Below are 26,615 nucleotides of genomic sequence, written 5' to 3' on the forward strand. Positions count from 1 at the left end.
GTTGACGGGCGCGGGGCGACGACGACAAAGACGAAGTGAACAGGGATAGTGGCTCGGTTGGATGGCCAGTGATGTGCAGCAACTCAATTGTGCTTTGAAAGGCGAGAATTCCGAGTGGATCAACGCTATCCAGGTGTATATCGATAGAGTGAAGGCTCGTAGATAATGTCCGCGTGTTTTCGGCGGGGTCCGAGTCCGTTCCCGGTCGTTATCGAGGAAAACGAGCCGATGCGAAGGCTGGCGATGTGTTTATTTTGAAATGGCCTATCGGTCGGTCGGGTGTCGTATCTCGCTCGAGGGAGTGAAGTCGCTCGTCGATGCCCGCTCGTTTGCATTGCGTGTTTTTCCTCCCGAGCGCGGCTCTCGATCTCGGTGAGCAGCGATGTCCACGCGGACGACTTGTTAGCGTTGCGGGGTCAAGCAGCGCGAGCGAGCCAGCGAGCGAGGTAGAGGGTTCGTCGTCAGACAGACACTCCGCGGCTTTGACCTACACGACAAGTAGTGAGGGTACGACTTGAGCAGCCGGAAGATCGAGCTCGTTTTCCCCGCTATCCGATTCGGCATGTTGTCGAGCTATCGATGTCGGATCGCGTCCGAGAGCTGGAGGCAGACTAGTCGCGATCAATGGCTCTCATCGTGCCCGCTAGCTGGCTGAGCAGCCAGCCAGCCCTCCAGCTAGCTTGCTTGGCTGCTCGTTCGCTCGCTCGCTTTCTCGCTCGCTCGGTGGGCTCTATGGTGGCTGGCGGCTGGTTGGTTGTCTGCTTGCTTTGCCCGTCGTTAAATTTTCGCTTTTGCTACCGAATAAGCATCGGGGAGTTTAGTAACATCGGTTGATATTGCGATTTTTGGGCAGAAAGTCGGCGCCGTCGTCCTCCGGCTGACCCTCCTGACGTATCTAGTGCCAGCGAGCGGCACTTCGTCGGCAAGCCGGCTGGATGGCCGAACGCTTCGCCTTCCTGCCTGCTGCCTCTAACTCGCTCACTAGTTCGCTCGCTCTCTCGTCGGACGAGGTAAACGCCATCGGTGAAACGCTATCCATACGTTATTGCAAACGAACGGTTTCGTTGTCGCCAACGACCTCACTCGATGCTGGTCTTTCACTCACAAAAACAGCGGGCGCATGACGCTCTGTCTGCGGCCGGAGCTTCGGTTTGTCCGAGCTGATCTATTTGTACGGTCGCCTGTTTATTCGTCTGTGCGTCCGTCAAACCGTCCGTTCTTGTTATCTACAGTCAATCTACAATAAGATAATGCTGCTCAAGGCTGTCAGGCTTGCAGGCGGGCGGGCAGACGGACGGCAGACGGTCGAGCGATCAGTCGCTCGAATGGAGAAACGAATCATCCGGCGGTACCGTGGATTGATTCTGCACACGCCGGAAATCCCTCTGATCGTGTACACATTGTAACAAGCATCGACAATGCGGATCGAATGATTGAATGACTGATGAAGTGATTGATCGATGAGCGAGCGGTCTGGGACCAAGAAATTGATCGAGGAAACTTTTGGTGGGAAAGTTTTCCTCTGGAAAAACTCCCCCGGACGATAGACCGAGTTAGATCAGATGGGGAACAGACGGCTGAATGAACTGACTTAGGCTCAAGTCCGGGGGGGGGGAAGGGAGCGATTTCGTGCGTGAGATGTTCAGGATGCGCGATAGTCCGTTTTGACGTTTTTCGTCAGCGTGCACCCTCTCAGTGCGCGCGAGGGGAGCAGAGGGGTGAAATTGTACGGAAAATCAATGGTTGAAAGGCAGGCGGAATCGGAACGATTCTGGATTCAATTTCCTCGAAGGATATTTGTGCTGGAAGAGGAAACCTCACATTGATTCGGAAATTAATTTGTTTTTTTTTCTCTTTCAGTAAATCGCCATGGAGCATGGTGATAAAAATGTAAGTTATCTCACTTTCTTTGTCCGAGCTCTAACCTGAGAGAGCTGTCCGGTTGACAATGCGCGCTTTTGAATGACAGGCTCGAGATTGAATTCTCGTCGTGTAGAAGCCGACGCGTACGGTGGGAGCCGCGTTCCACAGCGGGTCGTAGGGACGAGAAGCTCGATCTGCGTTCGACTTTCTCCCTTGTCCGGAGTCTCCGTCACTATGGATCCAAGTCATGGAGGTGGCGGTTAGGCGGTCTGAGTTCCGAATGATAAGCGCCTCCCGGATCTTGCGGTGCACCGCTGGGCCATCGTTCCAGGAACAGGAAATCCACCATGATGATCCGGAAACTAATCAGAGCGAGGATCCAGTCTCTATCGGGAGATTTTCTCTCGCTAGAGGAGAAGTTGGTCTGGCTGAGAGTTACCAAGCGATCGAATGGGAGGTTCATGCGCCGTATTCTGGGATAGCGCTACCTCCGGAATCGAGCGGCCTCTGGCATTCATTAAGAGAAAGCGCATTCTGGATCTGGCTGCTCTCCAGTCTCATCTGGAAACTCTCGTCGCACTGATAGATAGATAGATCAACGATTGGTGGATCTCTGGAGGGAGAATGCGTCAGCGAGCATCGATAGCCGCGGTGTCAGTTACTTCCCGAGTTTCAGTCCGTACGATCTCCTCTTTCTCGATCGCCGCTGCGATCTCGATACGATAGCGGCAATATGGGAGAAGCAGGCTAAGGCCGACGGCCGGATCCGAGGTGTTCCGATGGAAGATGCATGCGAACTGCAAGCTAAGAATCTCTATTCCATCGTACGCAATCGTCCAGTCTGAACTCTGGTTCACCGCTGACGCCTTTCAATGGTGGACACGTGTCGAGCAGACGCTCGTCACGCAAGTCGCGAGTCGCAAACGGAAAAGCGCAAACATGATCCCGAACGAACAATAAACGCTCCTCGTTGACCCTGATTTCTCCCGTATGAACTCATCATTCTTCTTTCCCCGAATTATCAGCGGATTTCGATTAGTGGCGTTCCGCTAAGATCGGGCATTACCGTGGTTTGCTGCGCAGTGCTCTCGTTGTCGGAGACGTGATGTATTGTGTTTCGCGTGCCCCGATGGAGCATCTTGAAGTTCATTGGATACGTTGGACGAACTCACGCGTACGTATAAGGGAACTTGTTCGGAGATCTGTAGAGAGCTGTCGGTGACCTTGCCCCGGACGACCTGAGAGCCTTTCATGAGGAACTTCTCCCCCCCCCTTACCCCCAACCCTCGAATCGGGGTCATTCGCGTTGGACGCTATCATGGGTCACCCCTCTTCTTACGTCCCGGCATCGCTGGTGGTCGATGTTCCCCCTTCGCTTCGGCTGCTCTGTCCCAGAGAGCACAACTACTACTGACTAGTAATGGTGAATCGGCTTGCTTTTCCTCCCTGTGGAACGAGCACGGCTGGCAGCAGCAGCCGCCGCCGTGGGTCGTCACATGTTCTGCTCGGATGCAGGATGAGACTTTTTGCGGCTCCGCTAGAGTAGTTGGATCAGCTCATAGAGCAAAGACAGCTCGATACGATTTTTATAGATTGTTCCGACGGAGACATATTGCGACTCTCGAGGGTTGCTCGATTGCAGCTCCGCGAGGATCAAGAGATCTCGTCTCAGGGGCTCTCTTGCCAAAAAAACACTCCATTGAGAAGCTCCAGTCGAGGATTGGAATATGATTCCGGATCGGAAGGAACTGTAGCTCTCATGCTGCTGCTCGCTTGAGATTCCGATGATTCATTGGTGCGACTGGAATCCCCTCGTGACTCCCACCCGCGTTACCGGAGTCGAAAATCGGTGAGGTTGAGAGCGACTCGGTATCGAGAGAGCCCCGTCGCCCGATTGCAAGCTCTCATGTGCGTGAGAGAAAACTACGCGGCTCCATCGAGCGTGAATCTCAATGCCTGTATTTTGAACTCGCCCGTCATCGATCACGGCGAATCCGAGTCTGCCACAGAGCGGCTGTCAGCGGGAAAATCTCCGCGCGAGGTCAGATCCCCTCAACATCTCGGTGCATACACTCCCGTGTCAGGAGGCCAAGAGACGACCTCGCACTTGCAGATTCCGACGCGAGCTTCTCTGTGACAGGACGAGCCCGGTCAGATCATTTTGCTGCGGTGATTTTTAGCTCAAACCCGATTCGGCAGCCCACTCGACGGAAAGCTAAGTGAAGCTTGTCAACGACGACGCGACTCGTACCCTTGGCTCGATTTGGGAAGTAGAAGATTCGGGAAAGAGCTAATCCCCGTTGGTCTTTTCGGAATCCTACCCGCTCCTCGTTCCACTCTGTGCGTCGTTCCCCCACCCTGGAATCCACGGATCGGAATCGAGCTCGATTACGAGGGGCAGCCGTCGACGTAATTTCCGGTTTCCATTCTCCTGCGGTGAGATATGATCCGCGACTTCGTTTTAATGAGGTTCCGCCGGGCCAGTGGTTCCAGACACTTTTCCTAATTACTGTGAAGACCCAATGAGGCTTCCATGTGAGACTCAAAGCATGTGATAGCCGCCGCTCTTGCCGAGAGCTGACGAGCACTGGCTTCCGGACACGGGCTCGTAGCGCGATTCCTTTAGAAGCTCCACCGAGAAACCCGACGGCTCACCGGCTGCAGCGAGGGCGAGAAGAAGGTCCGTCCATCCGTGTATAGCTCCGTCTAAAATTAGCTGCGGCACTAAAATCTCTCGCGCTGTGCCAACTCGGTCTGACGAGAACCGCGACGATGACAACAACGGCGACGAGACAAACCATACTGTCAGCTCGACTTGACTCCTCCTTGTCATGACGAACTTGCACAACTCGGTTGGACTAACGGGAGAAGCTGAGCGTTGTGAGCAGCGAAGGCAATGCGTTGACGAGCGTCGAGTTCAGGGCCAGCCTCCAGACACGGAGGAATCAGATCGTTTACTGATCTCCCTGCATGAGCCCATCCCAAATCGGTCCTGGTTCAGAAGAGTTTCCAGGCAGCTTCTGGTTCTTAGTAATTGCATCACTAAATTCAGGATGGATTCTGCATCAAGTCTCTATTGCTGGTATCGATTTCTCGATCCGGACAGCCGTTTCGAGCGAAGTTGGGCAGGAGCGGCACGGACCTGAGCTCCCAGAGGATCTCATTTGAAAACCCCTTGCTTGCGCGTTTCCACCCAACAACGGAACGACCCGCGCGACAACTCCTTGTCGCGGAAGTTTCAAACGTCATCTCATGCGCCTACCTTTTCCAATCAATCAGTCCTGGCGGCTATCCGTTTTCCCGATCGATCCTTCTGGCAGCCTGAGCCGTTTATCTTCTGCGAGTCCTGCCTAGGAGTCGAGCTCTAATCAGGAGGACGCATTTCCTATACGCGGAAGGCGGAGGCATCCTGCGCGTCCGAGAAAACCGATTCGACAATTGTTGAAAACCTGGATTTCAAGCGGTTGAATCAACTTGAATATTCGGGTGAAGTGTCAGCTCCCTCAATCGCGCTCGGCGCGTCCTCTCGGAATGACGAACTCGAGGATTCGCGACCGCGTTGAACAATTTCCTCCTTAGCATTAGTTGTGTCGATCGAGTTTCTCGACTCGCTTGGGAGCATTCAGAACGAAATTCGCGGCCGGATCTACCTGTTTTTCATGGCTGATCTTCTCGGTTCTCGGCTCGAGGGAAGCAGTCCGCGTACGTGACGCTCGGAAGGCATTCACGAGACGTATCTGACAGAAGATTGGATGTGGCTCTATGATTGGAGAGGCAATAGATGCGTACTGGCACGAACGAGTGCTTTCTCCGAATTTCTCAGCGAGCCGAGACGGGAAGCAGCACGTGTTGAGAGCTGCCCCCGCGATCGTCCCGTCGTTATTTCTTTCTTTCGAGTGACCGTCATCACGTCGCCGAGATCGCTCACTTGGATATGCGTGGAGCTCTCTTTGGATACTTTTGATTGTATCTGATTAAATGCAGTCTCTTTCTCGCCCTCATAGAGAGAAATCCTCCTTCATTCTCTCATGAGGCACCGTAGATCGCAGCTTCTCACTCCCGGCTCGCTCCTACACTTGAATCGAAGTCAGCTGCAAAGAAGGCGTTGATGCCTATTTCTGATTCTTTATCACTCGCTGGTCACCGTCACACGCTCGCAACATGTTCACGTCGCGGCATATCCTCTGGCCGAGCTCAACCTGATGGGAGAACTCTGCTCCTCAATGCTGGAACAATTGTGAGCTTCCATCCGCGATGGTTTCCGCTCGACACGTAATCACTTCTCCGCATTAATTGAAACTATGGGTTCTACCGGCTAGCTGAGCCTCCGCGTGGATAGAAAATTTCTCGAAGAGGACACAGAGCTCCCGAGTCAAATGCTATTCCTGCTCCCGTGTTCGATGAGCGATGGCTCCTCCGCTGGGAACTGTGACGAGTAAATCTCTGTGAGGAATAAATTCTTTCGCTCTGACCCAGAAGCGCAATCATGCTTCGATTCGCCGAAAGACCCCTCGGTGATCCCCCACGAGGACGTTCCCTATTTCTTGGGAATCGCACGAACTCGAATTGTGGTGGCGAGCGAGAAAAACTGGTGAATTTTCAGTCAGGAGAAGGAGGGGAGAACTTCGGCAACCGTCGAAGTCAAGAGACAGCCTTTGTCGTGTATTTTTTCTTCGTTCGTCCAAAAGCTGAATCCCTTGATTAGTGAATTCAGGTGGAGCCGAGGCGACGCGAGACCTCTCCGAGAAAGGTTTTCGTCGAGACCTTGTTCCTCAAGGCTGACCATAGAGAGAGCCTCGTGTAATGGGATTGCGCTGAAATCGATCGAGTTCTCCCAGAAGTCGTTTTCGGCGCCGAGCTCGATCGAAGTCGAAACTCATGGAGCATGAAGCGGGAGGCCCGGAAGTTTCCAATAGTGAAGATTTACTGCTTGCCTGTGTGGTTCGCGGAAATCGCCGGAGAGGAGTCCCTTCAGACGGTGCATCACAACCCGAGGACGCGAGTCAATTCCTAGCAATGGAATACGGAATTCAGAATAGCTGGGAATTTGTCTCAAAGACAGCCGTGTCGAGCTTTCGAGAATTGCGGGGGCAACAGATAAGGGACTCATTACCGGGCAGGGCTCACGAGGGCTCGGATATATCCCCGTCGCTCCCGGCGACCGGCGAGCCTGGGGGGGAGGTCCTCTAGGTGTCCTGTACCTATTGAGCGGTACTCCAAGGCTGAAGAGAAAAGGTCTCTTCCTGTGCCAAGTTCCGCTCAGACTCCGAAAAGGTTCTTTTGACGTGCTCTCGCCCGTTGATGCGGACCGTTCTTTCCGGATGAACGATCCAGATCAAGTTCAGTTTCTTCTACTCGGTCGTTGGATTCCTGCGGCTCAGGATGGGCAAGCTGACCAGCAGATCCCAGCGAACGGCTGAATCGTCGCCGATGAGGGAGAGCTGCGCCAGCGACAACTTCCGCGAGTTTGGTCCCCCGAGACCGACTCTGGAGCTCGGGGTTTCCTCACGCCACGGAATCGGCCTTTGACTCTCTGCGAGTGCCATTCGCTGCCCTCGTTTGTAGAAACGACCCAGACATACGGATACGTTTTTCTAGGCTGCCATTGCTGAGAAGCCTCCTGTAATCCCATCCCGAGTATTTTTGTACAGTCTCTTCAAGATATGGGCGTCCCTCAACTGAGGAGACGCTTAAATACGACGACTCGACCGGACGAAGCCGCGACTTACGAGTCGGTCTTTCCGGGTGGGTGATTGCGACGACGCTGCTGCTGCTGCTTGCTTCCCTGTCTGAGACAACATGACGCTTGCAAGTTTTCCACTCGAAGCACTCGGGAGACTGCCAGCCACATGTTCAGCCTCCTTTGTGAGTGATGACCCCAGTATAGACACCAATCGATGCGATGCCGCCGCATCCCTTCCTCATCACCGAGGATCGATAGTGTTGACTGGTCTCAGGCGAGCTAGCCCACTCCTTGCAGAGGATCGCTGGGGACCGGAAAAGCAGGTCATGTAATCCACTCGGGGACGACTCGGGAATGACTTCGCTCCCGAGACATTCGGAACTCGTAACCGTCGACTCCAAATAATATCCATTGAGGGAGGAGGGGGTTGGTGCGGGACTCGTATCATTCCAGTAGTCGGGAGGTTCGTCCTTTGACATGTGGTTTACTTAGCCCCGATGACGAATCACTTCTCCGATGTGCACGCGGGGATATTATACATATGCGCAAATTCGAAAGTATTCCTCGTTCGAGGCTTGCGAGACGTGCCAGCCAGGAACCTCCCAATGGCACACAATCGACAATAACATCTGCACTAGATCCGCTTACGTGCACGGTTTTCGTCCCCATCAGTATTACCGGGTCTTTCCCCGACTCCCTCGGTTTCCCCCCTCCCCAATCTCTATCCGCCGAAAGGCTTATTATGTTCCGATGATGTTTATGAACTTGGAAGCCCTATCGATTACGTCGAGGCTTTGTTTGTCGGTAGGCTCGCGAGCTTGTTGTCTGAATGTAAGTAGTACGCAGCCTCACTCGATCGTTCCGAGTTCCGACGCTCGGGACTCGACTAGTATCGTGTCGATGGACGCCCTGGAAGGACCAATGAAGGCGAATCCCATGAAACGGCCACGCACCATCGCATCATCCACGTTCCGATCGACCTCAGATCCTCTAGAGAGAGCTTCCCCGCGAATCTACTTTCTTCTTCCTCCGCTAATCCCCCCTGTCTTTGATGTCGTTCCCTTCCTTGCTCTCATCCTGTTAGACCGACATAAAGCCGGCTGATCCGATTCCGGGACGCGCGTGGCGTTCGAAAAAAAACCGGGAGCGCTATGTTCGACAAGAACTATGTATGTGCGTTTTTTTACGCTCAGATCAAGACAGCGGTGACGGGAGAGATGGAGCGATATCGGGACGTAGGGGACTCAAGTCGGTCGTATTCTGATATATTCGGTAACTCGTTAAGTTCTCGCTAGGGCGTTCGACCGATGACGATCCGTGTCGTGCAGATGCACACCTGCACTTAGTAGGCTAGTCGTTGGGACGATCCGTCCGATCGCCCGCTCGATCAGGCTCCTCTGTTTGTTTCTTCACGAACGTACCGACGACGGCAAACAGTGTATGGACGCGCTCCCCGTCTGCCCGCCCGCTCGCCGGACTGCCTGCCCGCCTGCCCTCCTGCCTCCCTGCCTATCGGAAAGATGCTAAGCCATACAGAAGGGCACAGAAGACGTACCGGTGTGAGTGTATTTGTGTCTGGCGCCTTCCACGACTTGGTGCCGAAGGGTCGGACCCTTGCCACCACCGCCTACGCGGCCTACTGATTGCAGAGCCTTGCCGCCGCCGCCGCTGCTGCCGCGACGATACCGTCACTTGAGCGCAACGCACAGTTGCGGAAAAAGAAGAATAAACCGAGAACGCTCCGAGTCGGACTCTGCGCTTGCAGCCGATGCGGTGATGCCAGTGTGGTGACACGCTCGTGCATGTGATGTGGAGTGCGATGAAGGTCAACTCGAATAGTAGTTAGAGTGTCTTCCGGCGGATTTCTCGACGTCTACATCCTCAACGACGTCGCCGAGGACTGAACGAGGAATTTGAGCACCAGTTCAAGGGAGGGCTCGAACAAAAGGAACACCACCAAAGATGGTCGGAATGAGGAACGGAGTGGCTTCGCTCGGCTCATTTTCTCCGATGGAGCGGAGTAATGAGCCGAAGCTTCTGCTCCCTTTGAGAACCACCGCGAGCAGCAGCAACTCCCGGTTGTCGTCTTCGACGACGCCTCTGGCACCAAGAATAGTGGCAACGTCGACGACGTCGACCAACGGAAGCGCACAGGATATGAGACCGAGCGTGCAGCTCCTACAGATCCTCCGGACGGTGCAGGTACACTATATATCTGACTGATATACAACACCGTACCCTACTGTGGTATAGACTGGCTCGGATCGCACCGCGAAGGGCGAGTCTGTTTTCGGAGATCAGCGTAGAATAAAGGGCAAGGAGACCTAGTTCACTATTCAACGCTGAGTTCGAATTCGCGAATTTGCGTTTATCCAGGAACGAAGCTCGTTCAGGCTCGCGCGCGCGAGCGCAAACGCATTACGTAAGCGTCATCCTCTGTTTCGAGTGCTTCCAATATTAGTCAGCTACCGGAACGCCGGCGGTAACTTTTCGTTGAAAAAAACCTCCCGCCGCCCGTAGCGGTCTGAGGGGTTCCTGAGTCGAGTGCAGCCTCCACAACCCTCTCGGAGTTTCGGCTCAGTAGCCGCCAATGGCTCGGCGCTGTTCCGAATCGCTTATCATCGATTTCAGGGTGACTGTCATCATCAGTGGTATCACCAAAATTACTTTTTCCCGCTCGAGTCCAAAGGACACAATGACGTGTTTGATGGTGTTTCTATTCGGAACGGATGATTTTGCGCGTTTCCATATATAGATCTTCATCTCGCGGACGGGCATGCATCTTACGATGCGTCCAGGATTCTTGGGGTGACCCGGCACTCATTCGTCTGCCTTTGCACTTTCCGTCGTACGCTAGAAGACGAAGCTAGCTCGCGAGCGAGCCAGCGAGCAACCCACACTCGACGAGAAGGGCGACTGTAACGGCGACGACGACGACAACAACAGCCACGTTCGCCGGTTCGTTCGTTCGTACAGCTCGTTTGTTGACGTGCTTGGACGGCATCGTCGCCGAAAGGCGACTCGCCGCTGACTTCTAAGGGCGAAATACTTCACCAAATCCTTAAAGCCAACGTGTTGATGGAGTTCGACTAAACCCCTCCCGTCGACGTTTTCAACTCCAGTCGAGCACGTCTATGATGACCCCAGCTGGTCATCCGAACGGCCCGCCTGAACGAGGAAGCGTTGCGATTATAGATGGGAGCGGGAGTTACTCAAATTCTCGAGTAGACACGAAGTCCAGGGGTTCACTTTTCCCTTCCGCCTGTGATAACTTTTGCCTGTCGCTCTGTTGGACTCTCACGGCGTTGCTCCATTGTCAGAAAGAGTTCTGGCTTCCATGTCATCAGCCCGAATGAATGGTTGGCGAGTCGGGAGGCAAGAGGATGGGTGGCTGGCTGGGAGCGCGTGCGGGCTTCCACTCACTGACTCAGCCTGTCAGTTAGCCAAACAGGCGAGCGAGCGAGTGCTCAGTTTCTCGGGCAACTGCGTCCAGAGGACGTCCTTGGAGGGTCGGGTTACAGAATCGCTTACGTCTCCCGTGTGGATCAAGCGAGCTAGCGCCTGCATTCTGTTGAAGCTCTGTGGAACCGCTGACAAAAGAGGGAAGAGCCGCATGCAACGAGCGAAGCAGAACACCTTGGAATGCCCAACAACTCCCTCACTCCCATGTGGAGCCGGCGAGCGTATAATGGATTAGTCGTTTACCTATCGGAGCGTTCATGCGATCGATGTCGCCTAGTCATTTGTTCTATCCGTCACTTCGTCGAATCAAAGACTCGCGGCGACATCGAATACGCCTGACTGAAAATAAAGGTTCGATTCCTCATGGATCGGTTCTACGGAATGGTGTCCGAGAATTAGGGTTTCTGACGGACATCGTGGAATACTCTTTTGAATATTCCGAAGATCCATGAGCGATCCCTGCTTCCAACTCGCATGGAATCCGGGGATTTCCTCAAGGTGATTTCACTTCGGCAAGTTCATTAGGGAGGTGGGATGAGAATAGACTAATGGTGAATCTTCCTCTATTGTCAAGCGATCCCGGCTTCGACTGCCACGAGCAAACAGAGCGGTGGGTCACGGCGCACCTGTCGCCAGAAACGTCTTGGGACACCATTGGGGCATTATGCATTGAGGCTCGATTGGGTGTTCAATCGTCACTTTTATTGCTGCTGCACCGTATAGTCCAATCCCGGCTGGAGAGGCGATTTATTCGTCAGCATGGCGCGTTTCCGGAGGGGCGGCTTAAGATTTCTGACAGACAGACGAATACACAGATAGAAAAACTTGTATCGTTGCGACGTCGAGCCCGAACAGGAGAGTGAGCTTCCTTCGAATCTGGAAGCGGCTAGCATTAGTCAGTAAAGACCCGTCGGCTGCGGTGTCCCCAGAAGATGTGTGAGGGTTGGAGATGATAACCCTGAAATAAGCCATCGACATCGCTCGCCGCGGTCGAATCGAAACAGACCCGGAAGAGATTATACACTCTATAAGAGCAAACGAATGCAATGAAGAATATTTCGATTCATCGTACGGAGGGCCTGCACTGTCTTTTCGCATTGCGTAGCGAAATTCCGCAGCCGGCGCGACCTGGACGATGGTATGCCGCAAGGATTGTTGCCGAATCCCGGTTCTTCCAAAAAGATTCCGTGAACGGAATCCTAATCGAAAGACGCTTGTTCTTCGAGCTTTAGAAACGGAAGCCTTCCGATCGAGCTCAGGCGGTCGCGAAGGTAGAAGTTGATCGGAAGTGCTCTTCAAGACGCGTGATGTGAGCCGTATCGAGTGAGTTTGTAGGTGTCAGGTATGGATTCCGGTTTCGGTCTGGTTGAGGAAGCGCGTCAATCGATCAATTTATGTAACTCATGTAATCATTGAAACCAGTGGATTGACGTAGCTCCCCGACTGTCACGTATGACTTCGTATTCCGGCAGTAGACCAGCAAATTTATGCGAAGCATATCATCTCTCGGAAGCGCTTGCTTCCATGGCATGCAACAGTTGTTCATCTTGACTGACATTGTCTCAGAGCGAGTAGTGGAAGCTGTCCGTGTGACTCCAAGCTCATCGCGCAGCACTTGTCGATAGGGAAGATACCCTGAGGTCACTGTTTGGCTTTCGTCGAGTGCGGTCATCGCCGGTTCGCAATCAGGACCAGACAGAATGTGTCAATCAGGACATTTCGGCATCATCAACGAAACGTTGTCGCTGACGATGTGGGTGGCCCACGAAGACGACGTGCGGGATCTTCATCGAATGGAGGGGCATTTGTCCGGAAGGACAAACGGATCCGCTCGTTAGCTACAGTGCTCTTTTGTTTAGTGCGACGAATAGATGACTGGGCGAAAAGAATCTCTCCCCCGCCCCTCCCCCTCCTCCCCTGCCCCACCCCCAAGGGTTAACGCATCGATGACCGATTGGTATGGATATATCGGATATAATGGCCTGCACTGAGCCTCTCGCCGTCCGCCCATGCGCCAGACTCCTATTCCGTCAATACAGTCGTTCGAGCTGTCGTTGAGTCTCGCGTCACCTACTCACATCTAACCAATGCTTTTTTTGGACGAACTTCGGAAACGGGTAAGAAGGAGTACAGAAGAACGGGATTCGACAAATACGCAACAACGTCCGCGGCGATGAGGTGTCCAATCGAGACGGCCCAATCGCTCTGTGAGGCTTTTATGGATGATCGTAAAAATCCCCGATGACCGGTCCATCGAGGGAACTACTGGATATTAGCTGTGGATTCTGCGCGGTTGAAAAAATCCGATCACCAGGATACGAAAATTGCCGCTTCCCATGAATCCCCGCGAAAAGATATTGATTCGAAGTGACGCGATACGATGAAAGACCATATTCCAAAAACTGTTTTAAACCACACTGTAACAGCTACTAGCAATGTAGTAGTAAGTTGGAGCAAAGCGGGTTAAGCGGCGGAAGCCGCCACGGGGGCTGCTGCGGGCGTATGTTGTTTCTGATGAGCTGTCGGTGCGGCGGCCGAGAGAGCCCTTCAGTGTATTATTGGCTAAATATAGAGCCAATCTAAATTCGGTGGAGAATATGAGATTCCCGTCGGATGCGTTCGGAACGCAGCGCCATCGGCGAGATCGAGCGTAGTAGCTGCTGCTGCCTCCTCGTCGACCGCGCCACTTTCGTTGTCGCCACCGCTTCGACTACTTCTATGTGATAATACCGATACTCGACACAGTAATTTCGAAGCCACCACCAGTGGCGCCGACGTGGTTGCTATAGCGTGGAGACTGATTGAATGAATGAGCGAAACGAATAATGACACTCGCGCTAACACGATCGGCCAATGCTATTTCCTGTAGCGTCAGCTGCGATCTACGAGACGTGCTCCGGCTGTGGCGAAAGTGTCGCCAGTCAAGAAATGAAGTCTGCGTCAATTTCGAATTTGTCCCAATTAGCCATCCGTCCGCACGACCGCTTCCGGCGTCGAATCCGCTCGTGTCGACCACGTCGTGCATACGAAGCCGTTCGATAATGCGGTCCGTGAATGGCCCTTGGTTGCGTAAGGCTCACGTGCTCACGTGCAGTCGTGCACGTATTTCTACATAATATCAACCCTGCGTGTGAAATCAGCCGTTCGGTGGTTGAGCTGATGTTGTAAAAATGACGGCGTCGGCCGAACTCGATAAACCCGCGTTCGTGGTTGTCGCGAAAGATTTTATGGGTGGGATTTTTGAGCTCTGGGATCAGTGGAGTAGTGCTTTGATAGCGCTGTTGCCGTTCGAGGCGCCGGCGACCACAGAACGGCGACAAGGAGGAACTAATAGCGTGAGAGACACACCGACGTATGAGCGCTCGTCTGTGCGCCTGTCCTCGTTCGTAGGCAGCTAGACTCCGTCGTTACGTGGAGGCCAGCCGTCGACGCGACCTCTGCCGTCTCGAGCTTTTGCGTAGAGGCGTCTCAAAGGCACGCTGCTTTGACACTTTGGCTCTCTGAATGGTCGACCGGCGTAGTGTGCTCGCATCGAAATATTCCCACTCTCCCGGGCGCTCTTTCGAGCCAGGGCTGCTCCAGCCGAACACGAGAGGAATTCTAAAGCTACCTAGCCAGACTGAGAGAGACCCGTAGACAAACAAAGGAGTGAGCCAGCCGGCCAGCCCTCCCGCCTGCCGACCTAGCAATAGACCCGCCGACTGGATTGATAGCCGGACAGCCGACTCGAAACTTGGCTCGCGGTAGCGGTTGGAAATCGATGTTCACGCCTGTTGTGTTAACATGTTGCGCGAACAAGTGTTTTAAAACTTATCCATCGACCTCGACCGTTGCTGTGACGCGTGACCTCACCCTGGGAGCAACAGTGGATTATTATTGACTGTATGTCGGAACGATTGACTGAGCAACCGCCTCGACGATCGCCGACTAACGAACGGGTTGTTGGAACGAGGGTCCCACGCAAAAGGACGCACTATCATGTGCGATGATGCTCAACCCATGACAAAACCGGTAGCAACGTCAAACATCGCGGCGGTAACGACGACGTCGCCGGTGACAGCGTTCAGCGCGTTGGAGGCGGCGTCCCGCGGCAAATTATAGCATCTGCTAATCGACTGGAGTTTGCGTGAATTCCAAGTTTTTTCGTGTTCGTAGAGGACAGCTCCGCGTGTGCGGTGCGCGATCCGAGGAATCTGAAAACGCGAGGCCGAAACCCTTGACGCGCGGTGTCGATCGATCCCGGAACCATGCTCAGTGAGCGCCCCTGGAAAACCAGATCGCGAAAGTGAACTCCAATCCCCTTCGGGAGAGTTCTGTGCGGGAGATCTCCCCAATCATCGCTATCTTCTGCTACTGAAGCCGAGATCGAGGAGACATCGGTGGCACCATGATCTGTGAATTGGAGTGTCTAGAAAGTTTCCTTTTTCAACAGATTTCGTCGTATTCATCAAAAGCTGGACTCGAAATGAAGGACAATAAAACCGGAGGTCTGGCTCCACCTGGAAGTCTACCCGCGACGGGAAGTGTAGTTGGAGGAGGTGGTGGAGTGAAAAAATACGCAAACGGAGAGAGAGGTCTAGGGGGTGCACCCTTGGCCGGCTCCGGTTCTACGAACCCACGGGACGCTTCTGGGGGAAACACGTCCCCCACCCACGTCAAGAGGGAACGCAGACAAAGTTCGTCGCGATTCAACCTTACCACCAATAGAGAGCTCGTGGATCTACCCATAATCAAAGGTGAGTGTGGATTAGACTTTCCTTCTTCGTTTCCTCCTTCATTTTAGTTCGGCATAAGCTGGTGGGCATGCATACGCGTTGTAGCATATATGCCCCCTCTCCGACTGGGTGTCGGAGGTGTCAAAGTCCTAGCACAATCATTGACGTGATCTGGGTCCGGACTTCGTAGATTCGTGGCAGGAGGCGAAATCGTATGCTCCGGCACGCGCATGTTATTGATTTTCTGATTAGGGCAATGAATGACTCGGGCGAAGTCATCGATGTGTCGCTTCGCTCCAACGAGACCCCTCCGTAGTATCTGTTCCTGGAAATCGTCGCGCGAGCCACGGACCGCTTGATAATGATGTCGATTCTCTTCTCTGGCCGCCCGGTCTGCGTGGATTTGCCCACGGGACTGTCCACGCTGCCTTCACGGGTCGATGTCGGGAAAGATAATGACCACCATCGAAACTGCGGGATTAATATCCTCGAAATGTTGGGGATTTTTGTGATCATTCCGTTTGCTAGTTTTAGCTTCACGCTAGCCTTGGATCGGCTCGAAGCGAAGGTCCCGCTCTCAGCGTAAGTCTCGTGTTTATGTCGGTATTTAGACGACGGCTCAGAACTCGTTCGTGCCGGCTAATAAGAAGCCGGAGAACAATCTCGGTCAGCAGCATCCGACGAGGAGCCGAAGACGACGATTAAGCGAAGTTGTGACCGGTGCCGTCGACCGACCTTATCGAAAGACCACCATCTTGAGCTTTTCGAATACATTGGAAATAGGTCAAGTCAGCTCTCGACGCAGCCGGGTCGTATGGATCTCGTTGAGTCTGTCGAGTTTGGTATCGGATCCCCTGCCTGGCGAAATCGCACGTCCTCGGAGGGAAATCGCTGTGTTGGACAAACAATCGGAAGCTCTCCGTCTCTGCGTCGGAGACGTCACACCCAAAGATCAAACACGGACGCGAGTGATCATCGGAAGTCCCGCGCCCGAAAATCAAATGAACCGAGATCGGAGGAGCGAAAACAAGTGGAAAAACCTCTGTCCTTGGACAGGAGAAGGTTTTGAGTAAGAGAGTTTCACTCTTTGCTGCGAAAAGGGATCGAGTGTCATTTGACTAACGGGCTTACCTCTACGTCAGACCACTGTCGTGTCATAAAAATATTTCCTCTCGAGACTAGGCGCAGCAGCCAATCGAATAACATGCATCCTGACACCTAGGTACGGAGTTCGGTGACTGCCGTCTACGTCGAGCTCGGCGGATCATTTCTCTGGCTGACATGTCAGGGATGATCTGCCGCACTCGCGACAAGCTGCGGCTCCTTTTCGGATGCCGTGGCCGCAATTTACAATACTTATTCATGTTCGTGACGATTGTCGAAATTGTCGCAGCCGACCCGTGGCTTGGGCAGCGTGGTACAACAAGGAGTTCGCTTCCCGAGCAGATTCGTCCTGGCGTACGATTCCATTCTCACGTAGATTGTCGGTCCGCGCTCGATGAGATAAAACTCATTGATGATTGATTACAGTCGTTCCGCTTGTCGAGGCGATAAGATGGTCGTTGACAAGATTCGGTGGGAGAGCGCCAGACGGCGAACTTTGACAGCTCCACGGAGATTTCCTTTCTCTTCGCTCCCCTACCAGGCCCGGTGAGCTAGCCGTGAACCGAGGCGGAGAAAAAAGTTTCTCCTCACACCGATTCGAGCGCGTTTGCTAATACGCAAATCTCCGAGGTTTAAACATTCCAATTGTTTAATATCCGTTATTGGCCGGAATTGGCTCTTGTCCAAAACGAGACGGATGATTCGTGACACCCGGTCATATCGGCATCGGTCGATTCATGATTCATGATACGATTTGACGTGTGAAGGATTTTCGGGACACAAGACTAGATAGCGAAATATACAGTGTATCAAGTTCCGGTGCGATTTGGAGCGCTAAACTCATCTCTTGCGGTAAACGACCGCGTCCTCGAAAAGCTGAGGCTCGCTCGCCGGCTGGTTGGCTCGAAAGCCAAAGAATCAGAGGAGGAAGCCTTCAAGAGTATATCGATGCAGCGACAGGGATTTCCGCTCATTCTCGCGAATCGATGTTTTTCGGAAAAGTCTTTTTCCCCGTGATTACTCTATCCCCATCCGATGCCTTCGGCCACTCCAAGACACCAGTATACCAGGAATGATCCAATGAGTCTCTTTGTGTTCGTGCCTCCGCCTCACCGATTCTTGCTAATTCGGTGGGAATCACCCTCTGGGATTCTCGTCTGAAAATCAACGACTCCATTGCAGATGCCCCGCCCGAGGAACGTGAGAGTCTTCTCATCAAAAAGATGCAGCAGTGTTGCGTTATCTTCGACTTCGTATCGGATCCGTTATCAGATATTAAATGGAAAGAAGTAAAACGAGCCGCCCTCCACGAGATGCTCGAGTATTTGAGCTCTCAACGGGGCGCCATAACCGAACCTGTATACGGTAAGTCTAAACTTCATTATCCGCTCGGCCGAGCTCTGCAATATCTGTATAAACACTTGCTCGCTCAAGCTGAAATGTCTTATAGCCTTATCTAGAGATTCCCTTTTCCCGACTTCCATGGCACATACCAATAATGAATATTTGTGTCGACAGGTGAAATCACGCGCATGTTTGCAACAAACGTGTTCCGCACCCTACCCCCTTCGAGCAATCCGAATGGCGCGGAGTTTGACCCAGAAGAGGATGAACCAACTCTAGAAGCAGCCTGGCCGCATCTTCAGCTCGTATACGAACTCTTTCTGAGGCAAGTGTGCTTCTCCGACTCGATGAGCGGCAGGCGCTCTCTTCATCTGACATATTAGTGTTTTTTCCTCGTCTCCCTCGAATCGAGCTGCGTTCTCCTTGCTCTGTCACGAGTTTTCGTATCCTCGATATCGCCGTTGCTCGATGTTGACAGTGGGCTGCAGTCCCGCCTGTCCAGTTCTGCACGATCGAGCTTTTCATCGAAGTGCACCCGGTACACCTCCGAGTCGAATGTGGTGCGTGCCGCGGATCTAGAACTTGGCAATGTCAGACCGGTGGCGGCAGCAGCGAGAAGAGTAAAATCTGGGAGCCGAAGTAGAACTCCGCAAGACTCGTTGAGTTTATGGCGTCGAGGTTTTACACCCGCTCGGTTGCTAACGATGGAAGGGAGAAGGGAGAAAGATGTTTCCGATTTACGAGCGAAAGAGAAACCTACAAGAACGGCAGCCTTAATGAAAAAGAGCCTTTCTTTGCAGGTTTCTTGAATCAGCAAATTTCCAACCTAATATCGCCAAGAAATATATTGACCACCGATTCGTCTTGCAACTACTGGAGCTGTTCGACAGCGAGGACCCACGTGAACGAGATTTCCTCAAAACGACCCTGCATCGTATCTACGGAAAATTCCTCTCATTGCGAGGCTACATCCGCAAACAGATCAACAACATTTTCTACCGTTTCATCTACGAAACGGAGCGGCATAACGGCGTCGCCGAGTTGCTCGAGATCTTGGGCTCTATCATCAACGGCTTCGCTCTTCCTTTGAAGGAAGAACATAAGGTGCGCCCGTACGGAGGTTCTTTTGAGCGGCCTGCTCCGTGATTTTCGGCGAGCTGGAAGGTCAAGCTAGATCGCGTGCCGAGTCGAGACCTCCGTCGGAACTCGCGACGCGATGGGTGATCGACAGCGGTCTCAATGGAGTAGGAATATCACTGACTATAATTCTCTGTCCCGCCAGGTATTCCTCCTGAAGGTGTTGATGCCTCTGCACAAGGTCAAATCGCTCTCGGTTTACCATCCGCAACTCGCGTATTGCGTCGTGCAGTTCCTTGAAAAGGACCCTTCCCTCACCAAGCCAGTCATCTTGTCGCTGCTCAAATTCTGGCCCAAGGTAGAAGCGATCTCTCGCTAACCGATAGCTCCGAGTGTTTTATTGTTCGCCATTCTCATGCCCTCCGCGTCGCCTCTCGCCGCATTCCCGCGAAATCCACGGCCTGAGAGATAAATTGGTTTTTCTAGGTGCATAGTCCAAAGGAAGTCATGTTTCTCAACGAACTTGAGGAAATCCTTGACGTCATCGAGCCCGCTGAATTCCAGAAGATTCAGGTGCCTCTGTTTAAGCAGTTGGCGCGTTGCGTTAGCTCCCCGCACTTCCAGGTGGCTGAACGTGCACTCTACTACTGCAACAATGAGTACATCATGTCTCTCATTTCTGATAATGTGCAAGTAAGTCAAAATGCCCTTAGAAGAATCGACCTTGTCAGCGTCATCGCACTGAAGTCACGAATCGTCATGTACCATTCATTAGGGCAGGGAGGAATTTCCTTCTGAAGAGAATACGAGCGGCAACTGACCTCAATCACGCGCCATTCCCTCTCGGCGAGTGTCGTTCCGAGTACTAACCTGCTATCTGTTCGAAGGAAATTCTGCCGATTATGTTCCCTGCACTGTACAAGAACCGGGAGAGTCACTGGAACAAGACGATTTACGGACTCATCTACGGAGCCATGCGCCAGTTCATGGAGATCAACCAGACTCTATTTAACGAATGCGTGAAAAAGTTTGAGGAGGAGAGCGGCCTGGACGAAACGAAGGAAAAACAGCGTCAAGAATTCTGGCAAAGAGTCCAGCAGATGGCGATTCAGAACCCGCAGGTGGGTGCCGGTTAAGAAGGCAACGTTCGCTCGAATTTCCTCCAACGTGATGAAGAGAGAAAGCGAAAAATATTCATTAGCTGTGTTAGAAGTATGATGATGATCATCGTCGAGATCGCCATCATGATGATAACGATGAAGAACTGCGAGACGGATAATGGTGATGATGATGAAGACAAGTCGGATTAGTATCTTACTAGGTAGAAACTGACAAAGCAGACCTGCGAATGGCCACACAGACAAGCACATTGACAAGCAAACAAAGAAACAGACAGAAAGACGGACAGACAGGAACAGAAAGAGGAGTCTTGTTCCGCCGCGTATACATTCACACAGCAACCTCCCGGTGAAGACGCACTCGGACACATCTGATACATGAAACCAGCAAGTCGTCCTACATTGAGTCTCGTCGGTACTCCATCATGGGCTTGTCCTCCGTAAATTGTTCACGAGGAGGAGCGCAGGAAACCTTAAATAAATCAGGGAATCTTCGCTGATCGAATAGAGTGCTTCTCATCGATCCCCCGGATACTCGAATTACAGCGAGGTGCGACGGATGCTGAGGTTGATGAGGGGAAATTGTCATCTTCGCGTCGATCGATGGCTCGACCTGCCCGTCTGTCGTCGACAGATCTCACTTCCGTGTTACGATCGCTGAGGCGCTTGTCGACAAATGTCAGTGACTCTCCCTTGACGCATTTTGGAAGACGTTGCGTTCGGACTCCTGATTTCAATATGTTGTTGGGAATTCCCAAGAAACGAGCGTCTGGATAATCAGGATCCAAATCTAGCCACTGCTCACCTTTGAACGAGTTCAAGCGATGGAGCGACAGCAAGCTTGATTCTATTTAATATTTTATCTTATTTTTTGAAGCGAGCATTGTACAGACGTTTCCACTGACGTTGGGTGGGAATGTGATTGGGCGAGCCTCTAAGCAATCTCAGTCAGCATCCGTCGGAGCAGTCTTGATCTAGAAGTCTTGTACTTGGAATCATTGCCTCCTCGATTGGCTTGGTTTCACCATCGAGCGTGGAAGAATCCGGTCATCGGCAGCGCCTGGCTCCCCATCAAAGGGTGGGGAATGAGATCCTCCTTTCTTCTGTTATTCGGTGTATATTCAGCAATAGATTCAGACTGAAGTTATGTGAGAGCAGGCGACCAAGTGAGCAACCTACCCACGAACAGACACGTCGCAGTTATCCGAAAGCCGGAGCGATTAACTCGTGGAGAGAACGCCCATGCATCCATCTTCGACCCTCGGAACCTCTTCTTCGGATTCTCTCTCGGATAGCCCGGTGCGGGCTGACTGAAATCAGCAGCTCAACTTATAACGCATCGTTATAAGTTCATGGAACGTAGCAAGTCTGCGTCTCTACCTGCCCCAATGTTCCCGCTTAGCCTCACCGACTTTTCTCTCGCAGTTTTTTCAACTACTCCGTCTGTCTCATCGTCTTCCCTTGTTCTCTGGGCGCTCCGATTCCCCTTCTCTATTTCCCACGCCCGCTACAAGGCACGTTTAGACGGAATACATGAGAGCGCGCGGCGGGCTTTAATGAGCTCTATGCTTATCAGCCCGTCCAGGCAGGTCTGTCGGGAGCGTAGTTCGCGGTTGTCCTCGTCATCGTGAGTCAGCCGTCGTTCTGATCTATGATGATCCTGTTATTGACTTCGACTTGGCTGATGGTGGGAAGTTCCCTCGCATAAGTTCCGAGCTTCGAGAATTCCACTCCCTGCGCTCGAGCAGCGGTGGAACACGACGGATCTGTCGACGATCCTGGCGCCGATCTCATCAAATTGAGCAAGAGCAAGGGATGGATCCCCCGGAGAGGACGTGGTATGCGGCATAAAACAAGATCTTCGTTGGCTGTCCGGTTCGACAGGTGGGGACTATCATTGATTTCACTCTGTTATTGAATCGATCCGGGCAGGCGGAAAAGAGGTAGCTCCGAGGCGGATAATCGCTCCTCGTGAATCGGCCAGAAAGACAGTTCAGTTTTTCCCATGCTGTTATTATCTTCCGATGTAACCCAAGCACTCGATCTCCCTCCGCATCGGTACAGAACGGGGACAGGCATTCGTGTGGAAGACCTCACGGGAGCGAGGAGACGGACAAACTTAGGCTGAGCTGGGAATGAAAGAGACTCGGTGTTCCAATGCTTGAAGGTCCCGGTTATACGGGATTCTGTGTGCATGACGGGGTTGAGTACTTCGGCTTAGAGCCCTTTTCGGAACAATCCTCACACTTAGTCACACTCTCAGACGTGTTATTCCCTTGATTGCCATTCGCATTGAGCAGATCGGAGCGGAGGCTCCCATGGTCAAGCGAGCGTAAGCATAAGGAAAAAAAATGAAAACTCGATATACGAACATCGGTAGATCGATGGAAGACACACAATATGATTATGTACCATGAGACGTGACACGATTGAGAATCAGTGACGGCGTAAGTTCAGCTTTTGATCGAAGTAAATCGATCATCATACTTCGGACAAGTTGTCAGCAACTATATCCCCTTGTCCTATTGTCAAGTCTTTATGAAAAAAAAGATGATACAACGAGACTTCTGGAGTGTATATACGGAGGGATACAAGAACAACAAACAGCAAGAAACCAAGAAAGACTGACCGAAGTTGAAAACCGAGAAGGAAATCTCGAGGATTGCGCTGGGAGCCAGCCTGGAAAAATTACACCGAATCTTGATGAGCATGACGACGATGAGGAATTCTCGCGATGACCGATGTCTGGGTCGCCGACGACCGTATGAACAATGGCAACGTCGGCGGTAGGCGTGATGGTGAAAATGGTCATGATGATGATTGTTATCATTGTGAGTCATAGTCACCATCGCCTTATAAATAATATTATTAATATTACAACAATTATTATTATGAACACTTAGTGACGACAAACAGAACGAGCCTGGGTGACCGAGGTGGGAGTCAATATCTCAAGATGAATAAATAGATGAAATTTACCAACCCACAGGAAATAACATATACTTACGGTAGATGTGAGAGAACCAGATGGATGAGCATTCAGAGCGACTATCTGAGGAGTCAGCGCAACCTATTAACTATTTATTTGATCACAAGCGGCAAGAAGAAAAAAAAACGTGCAAAGCGATGAATCGAGGACTATGTTGTTCGGAGCTTGGGGCACCAAGTGAATTCTCTGTACCGCTTGTCTGCTGTTTTGCTTACTTGGAGATCAGCTACCGATGTAAGAGAAACGCGTTTAAACGAGAGGAAAACTGACAGACTCCATTTCTGTCCCGTCCATCTGCGGAAGGTTGTCGGAGCCCCGTAAAGGGATCCCCGGGGCAAGTAGGACCAAGTTGCGGGTTGGGTAGTGCCAGAAGGAAATTTCATGGCGACTGGTACGATACGGCTGTCGAGCGCCGTGCCGGGAACACTTGAAAGACGATTGAATCCCTAGATTCATTTCATTTGGATTCGGCTGGGAAACATATCCGGGGAGCCGGCGCTCCATTGGCGTGTCTTGAAATCCTCTCAAATCGGATACATCAACTTCTCGAGGGCTAGTTAGGCTAGGCACACGAACGGTGTAAGAAACTCTGTATATACAAAAAAAAATATAAATCTCCAAACAAAGAAACCTACCAAGCGAACTCCAGCACCCTCGACTTCGAAGACCTGTTTTTCGTGAAATGATGAACCCTTATCCTTTATTCAACGCGATGGTGAGTCGATGACGGGGAACTTCGACGATGGGACGGGCGTCTCCAATTGGGCGGATGAATGATTGATTGACCATGACCAGAATGATTGTCTGAGCGTTTAAGAACGCGTCGGAGACTTCGAGGAAGTTCGAGAGCTGGGTCGTTGTCGAGCGGCAGGGGGAGCGAGGCTTCCGAGAGTCAGCGAGGTTTAGTGCACGAGATTGGAGACAAATTGAAGTTTTCGGGGAACACGATCCAGGTTTTGTTGGGGATCACATTCTCGATTTTTGACGGCGCGGCAAGCCGACTGCCACGCGAGTATGCGGAGAGCAATGTCAAGAAACCCTGTGTGACGTTCTTCATCTCCTCTACTCATTAGGCGGAATAATTTCTGTAGCGAGTGATATTGCGAGCGACTACTATTTTACGTAGGTAAGCTTCGAATTATTGACGGGAGGGAGTTTCTCGGGATCAGCTTCTCGATCCTGACTGAGACTATATGAGATAAAAAGTCAGAGTAGCCCGAACGGTCCTGGCCTTGAGCGTCGTCGCTCCTGTAAAACAGCAACCCGATTCTTCCCATCGAGTCATGCTCCGTGATCATTAAATTCATGATACAGGTTACGAAAACAGGGACGAAACCTCAGTACGACGATGATGATGGTACTCTCTGAACTGGTATCGATTCTGCTGGATATAATCATGATGATGGAGACGACATTTATCAGGATACCGGGGCAAATGAGTAAAACCCGGAAACAGTGCGGAGCTGGATTGTCGGGATGTTGGTGACGCAATAAGAAATAAGGAAATAAATACCGGATGGTCCCACGATGATTCGATGGCATATTTTTATTCCTTCCCAAGTCGGCCGCGTTCCTCCTCGCGCAGACCGATTAGAAGACCGCAGTCCACGAGGAGCTTCGGATCGGACATCATTCTGAGGTTTTTTCCAAGCGAGTTTGCTCGACAGCGGCCTTGTGAGAGCGATTCACTATTCTCGCCCCTCCCCTCCACCCCACGGAGAGACAGCTATCGCGTGTTCAGTTTTTTCGGTGGGCACCAGATCTGGTCGAATCTTGGAATGGTCGAATGGTCCTGGAAAGAGAAAATTATCCATTTCAATCATATCATTGTTATTATCACTATCTCGATCGCGCAGGGAAAAAATGTACACATCTGATTGTCTGCCCGCCATGAAGAGGTAAAATCGAGTCATCCGTGCGTTATTTGTTCTATGACATCGATCGATAGTGTTCACGCAGGAAGATTTGTAGCGCAGCGTCGAGGGCCCACCGGTAAGCTGTTATGATGCGACGGACCGGACTCGAGCCGTTCATGTGATCGCTCCATGAGTTTGAAGTAATACACTAACGAAACCCGAGACGCTTATCGAACGCCACTCCGCTAGTCTTGTTCAGCTATGAAAATGCCTCCGGATTCAGGGTTAATCAGAATCCCCCGTGAGAGCCACCCACGAGCCAGGCTTAGACGGCGGACTCGTTGGTTCCTTGTCAATCTCATTGAGTTCCCAGTGCGTTCATTCTACCGGAAAACTCCTTTCACGTTGACTACGCGCTCATCCCTAATACACCACAGCAGAATAAGAAAGACCCCGTGTACAGCGTTTCTGATAGCGGAATGATAAAATACACCTGATTTCTTCACCTTGAATCTGTTCGTTTCTGTTTTTGCCCGCGATAATAACTCAATCCAACCCATGACTGAAGTGAAGGAACGAGTTTGGGAAGCTGTTGTGCAGAACTTGGCATAGTGAGCATGTTGTTCTGATTTCAGTTTGACGCCCTGGCGCCAGAGCTCGACATGCAAGCCCAGTTGCTGACCACCGAGCCTGGAACACCGTTGCACGACCTCCTCGCCGCCAAGCTCCAGGTAGCGTAGACTTATTTTCATGCTTAGGTTTTTCTGTAGGTTGCACCTTCATTGGATTCTGCCTCTCCTTTCCGTTTTCCATTGTTTCGATTCAGCCTTCGCTAGTGTTTTCCCAAGCATCGCACTCCCTCTTCCAGGCTCGTTTTCTGGGGCGCACAGCCGCCTCCGACTCCCCCTCTTAACGAAGACAGACTCTGTGTTAAGTTCGAAAGTCACGATTGTTTGCCGGAAATACGCGAAGCTCTGAATGACAGATTCATTCTACGCCAGACCGCCTATAGTTCCTTGATCCGTCGATTTCGATCGGAGTTACGGAAGTTCGTGTTCTCATGGAGAGAGGAATCAAGGTGCGGCGAACTTAAGAATGAGTTCCGGAAAACTCAATTCTCGAATGGGAGCTTCTCCAACTTTCCGGTTTTCCGCTCGCTTCGAATCCCCAGTCCGCTCGTTGAGACCACATTCCTTTCCCCTCACTACCTGAAGCTTGCCAGAATTATCCGAAAGTAAATCGAATCCGTCTTGGAACCCCAACCTGAGCTCCCTACCGGTCAAACGTTCGATCGTATTTCGCTCTCCCCATGTATTTCGAAAAGACCCGAATGGGCAGCTCATTGAAGAGATGCTTGAACGATATTCTTGAAAGCTGGAATGGAGCTCATCACTGGCTCGCTTG

The 26,615-nt window shown here is 52.0% G+C and overlaps 1 protein-coding gene across 1 annotated transcript; it reads left to right on the forward strand.

Moving 5' to 3' along the window:
* Window positions 1–26,160, forward strand: LOC100905351 (serine/threonine-protein phosphatase 2A 56 kDa regulatory subunit gamma isoform). Its single transcript, XM_018640933.1, has 11 exons — window positions 1–133; window positions 1,861–1,890; window positions 15,441–15,744; window positions 18,010–18,192; window positions 18,346–18,496; window positions 18,972–19,275; window positions 19,454–19,606; window positions 19,735–19,941; window positions 20,136–20,369; window positions 25,847–25,942; window positions 26,080–26,160. The coding sequence occupies exons 2-11, from the start codon at window positions 1,870–1,872 to the stop codon at window positions 26,122–26,124; spliced, it is 1,698 nt and encodes a 565-aa protein (XP_018496449.1). The 5' UTR covers window positions 1–133; window positions 1,861–1,869; the 3' UTR covers window positions 26,125–26,160.
* Window positions 26,161–26,615: the final 455 nt, after the last annotated feature.

This window comes from Galendromus occidentalis, unplaced genomic scaffold (genome assembly GCF_000255335.2).
Source record: "Galendromus occidentalis unplaced genomic scaffold, Mocc_1.1 scf7180000077512, whole genome shotgun sequence".
Classification (NCBI taxonomy): domain Eukaryota; kingdom Metazoa; phylum Arthropoda; class Arachnida; order Mesostigmata; family Phytoseiidae; genus Galendromus; species Galendromus occidentalis.

What these genes read in the sequence shown, in the direction of transcription:
- LOC100905351 (XM_018640933.1), top strand. Translation starts at nt 1,870, where the DNA reads ATGGAGCATGGTGATAAAAAT. An exon ending in CTTTGAAGGAAGAACATAAG is followed by an intron (nt 19,276 to 19,453) that starts GTGCGCCCGTAC and finishes CTGTCCCGCCAG; the next exon opens with GTATTCCTCCTGAAGGTGTT. An exon ending in TCCTCGCCGCCAAGCTCCAG is followed by an intron (nt 25,943 to 26,079) that starts GTAGCGTAGACT and finishes TCCCTCTTCCAG; the next exon opens with GCTCGTTTTCTGGGGCGCAC.